This window comes from Syngnathus typhle, unplaced genomic scaffold (assembly GCF_033458585.1).
Source record: "Syngnathus typhle isolate RoL2023-S1 ecotype Sweden unplaced genomic scaffold, RoL_Styp_1.0 HiC_scaffold_75, whole genome shotgun sequence".
Classification (NCBI taxonomy): Eukaryota; Metazoa; Chordata; class Actinopteri; order Syngnathiformes; family Syngnathidae; genus Syngnathus; species Syngnathus typhle.
Window position 1 is genome coordinate 1 of NW_026871981.1, and position 10,286 is coordinate 10,286.

Consider the following 10,286-nt stretch of genomic DNA (forward strand, 5'->3'; position numbering starts at 1 on the left):
AGCACTATATCGTGATGTATCGTGAATGAATCACAGCAGGCTTTAAGATATGAATTGTTATAAATCAGGATATTGTTCTATATCGATCGTAGAGCACTATACCGTGATGTATCGTGAATGAATCACAGCAGGCTTTAAGATATCGGCAAATATCGTATCGTGGTTCTTTGTATCGATATATCGTATCGTGACAAAACCCGCGATTTACACCCCTACTTATGAGGGGAAAAGAAACAATGGGCTTGAGGCCGCTGGCACGCGGGCACCTCAAACCTGCGCTTGGCACCCCACGAGCTGGACTTGTACTTTGCCTGCTTTGGACATGAACGGAGGGACTAAACAGTGACCTGATGATGAAGGGGCTGTTGACTTCCATCATGATGCGGCGTTCCGACAGGATGTGCTCCTGCTGCCTGGTGTCCAGAATGTGGCGCTTCTTCAACACTTTGAGGGCGAAGGAGCGCCCGGCGTCTCTCTTGAGCTGCACCTGACGGCGACGCGGCCACACGTCACCACGCGTCGGCACCACGGCCGCCGGCGCGGGGACCCACCCACCAGCTCCACGCGGCTGAAGCCACCCATGCCCAAGGTGCAGACCACGGCAAGGTCGTCGAGCGTCACGCCGGAGAAGAAGTCGTCCTCAGCCGGGCACCTGCGCACGTGCGTTAGTGCATCGTTGCCTCGACGTCAATAGAGAGTTCGTCGGCGATGTACACCACTTACTTGGCTTTGACGTGCTCGTCGTCTCCCTGCTGGCGGTCCACTTCCTCTAAGCCGCCGATCAGCTGCTTGAAGGACCTGCGGAACAAAGGAGAGTGCCGTGAGGCAGCATGAACCCGACTGAGGAGCGGCCTCACTCCTTCAGATGATGTGGAAAACACACAAGGACGCCAAAGACTCTGTTTTTTAGGACTCTAAATATTCTTTTGATTTTGCTTTGTGTCGAGCAAGTTTCTGCAAGTTTCTGCCGCATTTGCTTCCGTGAAGGCATGACAGTGGCTGCTGGGATAAACAATGACTACTCAGCCATGCACGATGTTTGCCTTGTCTGATGTGAAAGGATGGAACGTGGGAGGGGGGGGGGGGGGGGGGTTGTAGCCTTTGCATTGCCTGTCTGGAAGAGGGGAATAATGACAGCTGGAGGGAAATGTTCATCTCGGATTCCCAGCCCTGGCCACCCCGGCTTCAAACCAAACCACCAATGCTCACTCTCTGTCTACCACCAGACAGGTGACGGCGCCCTCTGCTGTCACGCTGGCCGTACGCACATCTTCCCTACGAGACAGGAAAGGCAGCACGTTAAATGGATGGCGGGAAGGCACGGGCGACGGCGACGTGAACGGCGTAGCGCGCTTTCACCCTTTCAGCGCTTGCTCGCCAAACCAGTCGCCTTTGGACAGCGTCTTCACCGGCACCTGCTGACCACTGGGGGCGGTCTGCTGCCACACCGTCACCTGCACATGCTCACAAGTGAGATTTTGCACGAAGGAAGCCAAAAGTCATACCTTGTGAGGCCGTGCAAAGTAAAAGTGAGCAGACTTTGCCCAATCCACTTTGGCAGCGCACCTTACGGGCAGGCACGGAACGAGTAGAAAAGCTCACCTGCCCTTCACTGATAATGAAGAAGGTGTCTCCCGTGGCGCCCTGCCGGATGATGTAGTCGCCATTGCTATAGTGAGTCTGATGTGCGCAGACACACACACACACACACGGGGGGTCAGATGACCAGAGAGTGACACGTGCAGGCGGGTCTGGACTCACCTCCTCCAGAACATCAGCCAGCTTGCTGAGAACGTCCTCTGGAAGGGCCTGGAAGGACGGAACGCTAGCGACAGGGAGACGCCACATCATTTGGACGTCAGGCTGCTGCCATGTCACGACGTCAAGGTTACCTGCGCAGGAAGTCCGTGTACTGGGAATGCTTGATGAGGCCGGTCCTCATCATAATGGTCTGAAAGCCCTGGCGATCAATGGCCCACAACTTGATGTCGGTCAGAGCTGCACACACGCACATGTGCATGCGCGCACACGCACGCACGCACACGCACACACACACGCTGGAAGATGACGCCTGGACTCCGGTCCTAGCTTCAGGGGGCGCTGTCGTGTGCACTGTGGTGTACCCGTCACTGTAGCCGTGCGCGTGCAGTTGTACAAGATGGCGAGCTCGCCAAAGACTTTGCCGGGGCCGATGGTGCACAGCTTTTTGCCTTCTTTGCTCACCTCCACCATGCCCTCTGTGGACGGACGCAAAAGGGAAAACGGGAGCCGTGACTCGGAAGCAAAAGCTGCAGTGACCCACCCTCCAGAACAAAGACGCTAGATCCGTCGTCGCCCTCCTGGATGACGCAGCAGCCTTTGTCCAGGCTGGTGGGCCGCATGCAGTCCAAGATGGTGAGGATCTGGAAACGGGGCGGACGTCAAAGCGTGAGCAAAACAGACGCCAAGTGGGGGGTGAGGGTGGAGGTGTGGTGGTGGTGGGGGGGGGGGGTCTTCTCACCTGTCCATGTTCCAGATGCTTCATGAAGTCATTGTCCATCAGCGCTCTCTGGATCAGCTCGCTGGACCTGCACGCAAACAAACCCTGGCTCCAATGGGGCAGGCACCTTTCTCAGGGCCGGCCTTCTCGGTCTCCCACGACCCCGACCGAGAGGCAGCCTCGGCTTGAGGTAGGAAGCGTCGCCTCTGCGCAACACACACTCCTCACGGCTCTTTTTTTTTTTCACAGCGGAAAGGAATGGTCCGAACCGCAGATGTAACGATTGAAAAGAGTCTGCAAAACACAGAACAAAAATAACATAAGCTCACTCTTTGCTCTTGCAGTAGCTGGTGAGCGTGACGTCGGTGAGTCGGGCAGGATCCAGAGCGCTGGGTTCTGCCGATATGGCCTGTCTCTTGGTGCGCTGAGGCTCATCGAGTGACGGTGCTGGCATTGCTGGAGCGCCACCTGCTGGATGCAACAAAAAAAGGTGAAGAAAATGTTAAAGAAAAACATAACCTCCGCCCGGGCGGACCTCAACAGTTCAGTGACTCAGGAGAACGTTTTGTCACACCTGCGTCGGGTGTCTGTGCAGCGGCAGTATCGTCGGTGCCCGGCATCAAACTACGATGACGGTCCAGCTCGGCCCGCAAATGGCCAATCAGGAGATCTTTGGCATCCAGTTCTGACTCCAGCTCCTCAATCAGCGCGTCTCGCTCCGTCAGCTCCTCAATCTTCCGCTGCAACGCCACCTGCAGGTCACGCAGCATGCCGCCGCCTCTCTTTGTTGCCGCCATCAGCCGAGTGCTCGTGCCCTACAAGAAAGAGACTCTTTGTTGCCGCCATCAGCCTAGTGCCCGTGCCCTACAAGGAAGAGACTCGTGTGCAGTCAGACGCGCGCGGACGTGGTTGCACAGGTCAATCCACGGTTTCCATACAAAGGAGCTGATGAGGAGAGCTTAAGTGTGGCTCGGAATAAAAGAACTTAGTGTAGGCGCAAAAATAATAATAATGCATTCAATTCATATAGTGTTTTTCAAGGATCCAAAGACGCTTCAATGCTCTGTCTGTTTGTTTTCATTCAGCCTGACCAATTCCGGCTTAAAAACAGCCCAGTTTGGTTCTAAATTGGACCAACCCAAGTACAGTGAAACCTTGGCTTACGAACATCTATGTATACTTGGCAACTTTTTGGGGTCTTGAGATGGTTTTCCCCCTCTGAGTCATTGTCTCCTTTTGTCCTCCCTCTATCGTTCACAGAGTCCTTTGACCATGTGTTGGTTGTTGGGTTTCACTTTCAAAGAGGACTAAGTAAAAAAAAAACGTTTTTTTTAAAGAGGACGAAACAAACGCCTGCCTTACCTCCTTGTTGTGACTTCAGCACGCTTCTGGAATGAGGATTTGGAAGAATGTTCTGTCGGCGCGTCCTCGGATGAGCTACTCACACGTGCATGCGCACAGGTGACTTTGACAGCTCCTCCTCAGAAAAAAGAGAAAAAAAAGAGCAAAGAATCTGCCACAAATCTTTGCGTTGAAGAAACCGAAGAACTGTGAGCGAAACATTTAGCTTGTGTCAGAAGTCATCAAAGATACAAAGCGTGTATGATTTGGCAAAGGATAAACATATCAACCCACCCCGAACTATAGGCCTGGGACTGAGGTCCGCCACAAGCTCACACAACTTCATAGTACATACATTTGTGGTCGGTCACTCAACCGCGCAGAAGAAATAAATATCCTCCGAACCCGATGGTCGACTTTTGTGCGCTGTCTGCTCTGCCGCTAGGGGGCGGCCGCGCGGGAGGGCGAGCAATGAGTGTGCTCCGATTACTCGGACGAAGAAGGCTTCCGCAGACAAATAACATGGCGGCGCCCGAGAGCGGCGAGCAAGCGAGCCAATTGGAATTGTATCCTTGGATTGCAGTGATGTTGAAGCGTCGAGAGTTCTCTTTGCAGTTTCAGCCAAACTAGCAATAAGGTTATCGCGTCTCCGACGTCTCTGGGCCTGATTCTCCGCGAGCGAGCTTGGCTTCTTTCCTGAGCGCTGACGTCGAGTCACTCGCACACGTTTCTTCATTGACTTCATTGAGAGGTAGAAAGCAGAGGGAAGAATCCCTTGTCAGCTCCTTCACTTCCCGGACGTTGAAGGGATGCTACCAAGCCGCGGTTGAAATGTCGGAAAAAAGTCGGTACCGATACCGCGGTCGGCAGTTTCACCTTTCAGACATTAAACACTGCGTCAATACTTCTCTTGAAACTTTCCTCTGACTGGGCTGTGATACATGATTCGGGTAGGCGGTTCCAGCTATTAACTACACGGGTAGAGAGAGTGGCGTCACCATGGATGCGTAACCTCCTCGGTTTGTATAGCTTCAAACTGTGACCACGTGTCGAAGTATCATTAATTAAGATGAAATACTCCCTCAGGTCTTCACCAAGTTCGCCTCGGAGAATGCGCCGGGTATATATCAGATCTCCTCGGTGACGACGGTAGGCCAGAGAGAAGAGATTCAACTGTTCCAGTCGATCTTCGTAGGAAAGCTGGTGAAGTTTTGCGACTGTTTTCGTACCGCGACGTTGAACTCGCTCCAGCATATCGGATTCGTACTTGGTCAATGGGAATACTGCAGGCAGTTTCCTTGACCCTCCCCTTTTCTAGCTCGCTGCAAGTTCCCTTCCAGTCGGCGCGCCAGGCCGCTGTGGCTCTGCGCTCGCTGAGTCCCGACCGCGAGCCCCGGCGAGGAGGCGTCCGCAAGCGGCTGACGCTCGCCGGGAGTGTGCTCAGCGCGTGAGGAGCCGTCGCCCGCACGCCCACCCGCCAGTGACCTCTTGTGACCTTTTCAGGAAGTGGCGTGCAGAGCAAGCTCGCGTCCTTCGCGTATCCGTCAACTCCTTCCTGGAGCACCTCGGCCTGGTCTTGGAGACCATGCGTGCCTTTCCCGCCGACGTCGGACAGGATCCTCACAGCGTTCTTGGTCGTCCACCTTCGATGGACACGCGAGGGCCCGCCTTCATGGAAAACTTCAGCGAGCCGATGCTGCGTTCTTGATTTAAAGTTTTTAGCGTTAAGCATGTTTATCCTTTTTTTTCCTAAGTTGATTTCATCGCGCGCTTGATTACTGGCGTCAGCTATTGCCCAAAATGTCGCCACGAGCTGCTGTAGACGCAAGGCAGCCAAGCCAGCGCTCCGTTGGTTTTGCTCTGACCATTGTGCTCGTCTGCGTTGGGGCAGGGTATTTTTGGTTCTTATTTAAATGTTTTTCCCCTGATCTCACGTGTGCTTCATGTGTAAATGTACGTATCATTTTGCTTTGAATAAAAACAGAAGTCGCCTGCCTTTTTCTTTTTTTTTCTGGTTTGCTTCCTTTGTTCAGTTTGTGTCAAAGTACAAATGAAATCGCAGGGGTGTGACGGACCTGCCGAACCGCAAAAGGTGACACCTGGCTTCACTTGAAGTGTCCTGCCGTTTCTTCCTTGGGTCCTTCCCCGTTTCCTTCCGTCCTGGATCAAAAGTCGTCGTCGTTGCAAATGTCCAAGTAGACGTCAAAGGCTTCTCGGTTGCAGTTTCCGTCGGGCGTGAAGACGTACTTGTGGAAGGTGCCGTCCACGCAGATGGCTGCCATAGAGAGCAAAGGAAATGTTAGAGGCAAAATGTGGCCGGTGCGCAGCAAATGACGACCCCTCCCTCGGACCGATGACGGAGTTGACGTTCTTGGATGTGTTCTTCCCGAAGGCGCAGATGCAGGCGCACTCGGCGGGCACGGTGAAGCTGGCCAGCGACCACTGGCTGTCCACGTACTGGCCGATGACGGGGCCCACCTTGCCCACGCGCGCCAACCTGGCAGGCGCACACGCACGTTGAAGAGGGAGTGGGCGAGGGAGCGGGGCGGCGGCCTTACGCGGAGCGGCGGTCTTACGCGGAGCGGCGGTTAAGTTTGGTGTCTTTCAGGGCGAAGATGTGGACCGTCCCTTTGTCACTGGATGCGCACAAGAAGGACGAGTCGTGACTGAAGTTGAGGCTGTGCAGGTGCGGGGAGGGGACATGGTCAGCGGTGAGCAAACCGACAATTAAAAAAAATAATAATAATAAGGGGGGGGCACGCTTACCAGTAGAGCGTGGCGGGGTCGGTGCCTCGCCGCAGCTCCACCAGTTTGTCGCGGCTGCTGGTGTCAAAGAGGCGTATGAGCGTCCCCTTGCGAGAGGCCGAGGCGGCCACGCTTCCCGGCTGGTTGAGCGCCAGGCAGGCGATCTCGCTCTGGTGCGCGTTGATGGTGAACGGCACCGACGACGTCCCGGGCTTGCTGTTGGACAGGTCCTGGAGGGCGGGAGCGGACTAATGACGGCGACGCAGGCTCTCCCGCGTACGCTTGGAAGTGTGAGGGGCAATTTACCGCCAGCTGCAGACTTCCGCATTTGTGTCCCGGGAAAACCAGCAGCTGCTTGTCCAGACTCGGACACAAGTCGCACAGACCTGGTGGAAAAGCAGACGCTAATAAAAGGAAGCCGCGCGACTGACTGGCCGAGCGCTCGCTGGCTCACTCGCTCACCTTTGGGGTTGTCGCGCGTATCAAACTCAAAGAGCTTGAGCGGCTTGTCGGGAAAGCTGTACACATAGATCCTGTTCTTCAACACCATGACGATCCTGGGAGGAGGCAGCCCGCCAATTTGTTTGCTTTCAACGTTTGCGCTCCTCTCGGCCAGTTTAGCGAGCCGCCGCCACTCACTTGTCGTGTCGCATCCGGACCGCCAGCACCGGCTTGGTGAAGGTGAACTCCAGGACCAGCTTGTCTTTGGCGTCTCGGGAATCGCACGCGTCATCCCAGATCAGCACTGAAAAGTCACACCGGTTGGCTTCATGGTCGTGCTCGCCCAATTCAAAAGGCACCCACCGGATATCTCAGAGAACTTGGGGCTGACTCCGCCCCCGACCACGGCCAGCAGGTTGGAGCGATGCAGCATGGAGCACGACGCCACGCTGCCCACCTGCTCGTGATCTGCAAAGCAGACGGCGGGCCACGTTAGCAGGCGCCCGGCCAGCGCCGAGCAGCAAGACGCTCACCCAAGTGGCCCTTCTCCATCAAAGGCTCCACATTGTAAATGCGCACACCAGACTCCATGGAGCAGCAGAAAACACCTAAAAGCAAAGCAACGACTGTCACATCTCCAATCCGGTCATGCATTTTCAACATGGCGTGTGGCGTTCAGGACTCTCGGCCTAAATTGTCAGTCTGTGGGAATGGCCCGTTGTCTACTTGGTTTCCAGTCCTTGCCCAAAGACAGCCGGGCTAGGCTACAGCGATACCTGTTCTGCGGATGGACGAGTAGGGGGCACACTGCAAACGATTTTGGAGCGATCTGGCAAAAAATGCCCGTCGCATGTTGATCAAATTTTCTTTGAAACATTGCTCGTGCCTGCAAAGACTGGCTGGAAGCGCGTTACGATTTATAGACCAGAAATAGACGTCTAAAATAGGTTGATTTTTAGATCTAAAATAGGTTGATATATAAGACCTAAAATAGACGCCTAAATTAGGTTGATTTATAGACCCTTAAGTTGATTTATAGACCTAAAGTAGACGCTTAAAATAGGTTTATTTTTAATCTAAAATAGGTTGATATATAGACCTAAAATAGACGATTTATAGACCAGAAATAGACGTCTAAAATAGGTTGATTTTTAGATCTAAAATAGGTTGATATATAGACCTAAAATAGACGCCTAAATTAGGTTGATTTATAGACCCTTAGGTTGATTTATAGACCTAAAGTAGACGTTTAAAATAGGTTTATTTATAGATCTAAAATAGGTTGATTTATAGACCAGAAATAGACGTCTAAAATAGGTTGATTTTTTAGATCTAAAATAGGTTGATATATAGACCTAAAATAGACGCCTAGATTAGGTTGATTTATAAACCCTTAGGTTGATTTATAGACCTAACGTAGACGTTTAAAATAGGTTTATCTATAGATCTAAAATAGGTTGATTTATAGACCAGAAATAGACGTCTAAAATAGGTTGATTTTTAGATCTAAAATAGGTTGATATATAGACCTAAAATAGACGCCTAAATTAGGTTGATTTGTAGACCCTTAGGTTGATTTATAGACCTAAAGTAGACGTTTAAAATAGATCTAAAATAGGTTGATTTATAGACCAGAAATAGACGTCTAAAATAGGTTGATTTTTTAGATCTAAAATAGGTTGATATATAGACCTAAAATAGACGCCTAGATTAGGTTGATTTATAGACCCTTAGGTTGATTTATAGACCTAACGTAGACGTTTAAAATAGGTTTATTTATAGATCTAAAATAGGTTGATTTATAGACCAGAAATAGACGTCTAAAATAGGTTGATTTTTAGATCTAAAATAGGTTGATATATAGACCTAAAATAGACGCCTAAATTAGGTTGATTTATAGACCCTTAGGTTGATTTATAGACCTAAAGTAGACGTTTAAAATAGGTTGATTTTTAGATCTAAAATAGGTTGATATATAGACCTAAAATAGACGCCTAAATTAGGTTGATTTATAGACCCTTAGGTTGATTTATAGACCTAAAGTAGACGTTTAAAATAGGTTTATTTATAGATCTAAAATAGGTTGATTTATAGACCTAAAATAAGTTGATTTATAGACCTAAAATAGTCAAAACTAAACTGTCGAGGTAGGGTCATTCAACAAAGTTTCCCAACCCTTATTAATTTGCAAAATCTTGATCTTGGCTCAATTTACTAGACGTTTAAAATAGGTTTATTTATAGATCTAAAATAGACCAGAAATAGACGTCTAAAATAGGTTGATTTTTAGATCTAAAATAGGTTGATATATAGACCTAAAATAGACGCCTAGATTAGGTTGATTTATAGACCATTAGGTTGATTTATAGACCTAAAGTAGACGTTTAAAATAGGTTTATTTTTAGATCTAAAATAGGTTGATATATAGACCTAAAATAGACGATTTATAGACCAGAAACAGACGTCTAAAATAGGTTGATTTTTAGATCTAAAATAGGTTGATATATAGACCTAAAATAGACGCCTAAATTAGGTTGATTTATAGACCCTTAGGTTGATTTATAGACCTAAAGTAGACGTTTAAAATAGGTTTATTTATAGATCTAAAATAGACCAGAAATAGACGTCTAAAATAGGTTGATTTTTAGATCTAAAATAGGTTGATATATAGACCTAAAATAGACGCCTAAATTAGGTTGATTTATAGACCCTTAGGTTGATTTATAGACCTAAAGTAGACGTTTAAAATAGATCTAAAATAGGTTGATTTATAGACCAGAAATAGACGTCTAAAATAGGTTGATTTTTAGATCTAAAATAGGTTGATATATAGACCTAAAATAGACGCCTAAATTAGGTTGATTTATAGACCCTTAGGTTGATTTATAGACCTAAAGTAGACGTTTAAAATAGGTTTAATTATAGATCTAAAATAGACCAGAAATAGACGTCTAAAATAGGTTGATTTTTAGATCTAAAATAGGTTGATATATAGACCTAAAATAGACGATTTATAGACCAGAAATAGACGTCTAAAATAGGTTGATTTTTAGATCTAAAATAGGTTGATATATAGACCTAAAATAGACTCCTAAATTAGGTTGATTTATAGACCCTTAGGTTGATTTATAGACCTAAAGGAGACGTTTAAAATAGATCTAAAATAGGTTGATTTATAGACCAGAAATAGACGTCTAGAATAGATTGATTTTTAGATCTAAAATAGGTTGATATATAGACCTAAAATAGACACCTAAATTAGGTTGATTTATAAACCCTT

At 48.8% G+C, this 10,286-nt stretch overlaps 4 protein-coding genes across 6 annotated transcripts; 1 reads left to right on the forward strand and 3 right to left on the reverse strand.

Moving 5' to 3' along the window:
- Positions 1 to 21: 21 nt before the first annotated feature.
- LOC133148336 (cGMP-dependent protein kinase 1-like) lies at positions 22 to 1,275 on the reverse strand. Its single transcript, XM_061271440.1, has 4 exons — positions 1,269 to 1,275; positions 724 to 798; positions 556 to 652; positions 22 to 487 (listed from the first exon to the last, which is right to left on the reverse strand). Coding segments are annotated over exons 1-4 (597 nt in total). The 5' UTR covers positions 1,271 to 1,275; the 3' UTR covers positions 22 to 64.
- Positions 1,276 to 1,355: 80 nt separating this feature from the next.
- On the reverse strand, positions 1,356 to 3,959 carry LOC133148335 (cGMP-dependent protein kinase 1-like). Its single transcript, XM_061271439.1, has 10 exons — positions 3,842 to 3,959; positions 3,054 to 3,294; positions 2,809 to 2,950; positions 2,501 to 2,567; positions 2,303 to 2,402; positions 2,124 to 2,237; positions 1,893 to 1,998; positions 1,762 to 1,825; positions 1,603 to 1,680; positions 1,356 to 1,454 (listed from the first exon to the last, which is right to left on the reverse strand). The coding sequence occupies exons 2-10, from the start codon at positions 3,274 to 3,276 to the stop codon at positions 1,356 to 1,358; spliced, it is 993 nt and encodes a 330-aa protein (XP_061127423.1). The 5' UTR covers positions 3,277 to 3,294; positions 3,842 to 3,959.
- Positions 3,841 to 7,609, reverse strand: LOC133148333 (WD repeat domain phosphoinositide-interacting protein 4-like). 3 transcript variants are annotated; one of them, XM_061271437.1, is made up of 10 exons: positions 7,540 to 7,609; positions 7,370 to 7,474; positions 7,205 to 7,310; positions 7,028 to 7,122; positions 6,872 to 6,951; positions 6,587 to 6,795; positions 6,397 to 6,498; positions 6,172 to 6,317; positions 5,896 to 6,095; positions 3,841 to 3,956 (listed from the first exon to the last, which is right to left on the reverse strand). In XM_061271437.1, exons 1-9 carry the CDS (start codon positions 7,595 to 7,597, stop codon positions 5,986 to 5,988), a joined length of 1,011 nt encoding a protein of 336 aa, XP_061127421.1. In that variant the 5' UTR covers positions 7,598 to 7,609; the 3' UTR covers positions 3,841 to 3,956; positions 5,896 to 5,985. The 3 variants fall into 3 exon arrangements, with proteins under 3 accessions (XP_061127421.1, XP_061127422.1, XP_061127420.1); XM_061271438.1 differs by having other exon boundaries at positions 3,842 to 3,956; positions 5,920 to 6,095; XM_061271436.1 differs by having other exon boundaries at positions 3,842 to 3,959.
- On the forward strand, positions 4,271 to 5,816 carry LOC133148337 (EKC/KEOPS complex subunit LAGE3-like). The gene is made up of 3 exons (XM_061271441.1): positions 4,271 to 4,386; positions 5,139 to 5,267; positions 5,324 to 5,816. Exons 1-3 carry the CDS (start codon positions 4,292 to 4,294, stop codon positions 5,526 to 5,528), a joined length of 429 nt encoding a protein of 142 aa, XP_061127425.1. The 5' UTR covers positions 4,271 to 4,291; the 3' UTR covers positions 5,529 to 5,816.
- Positions 7,610 to 10,286: the final 2,677 nt, after the last annotated feature.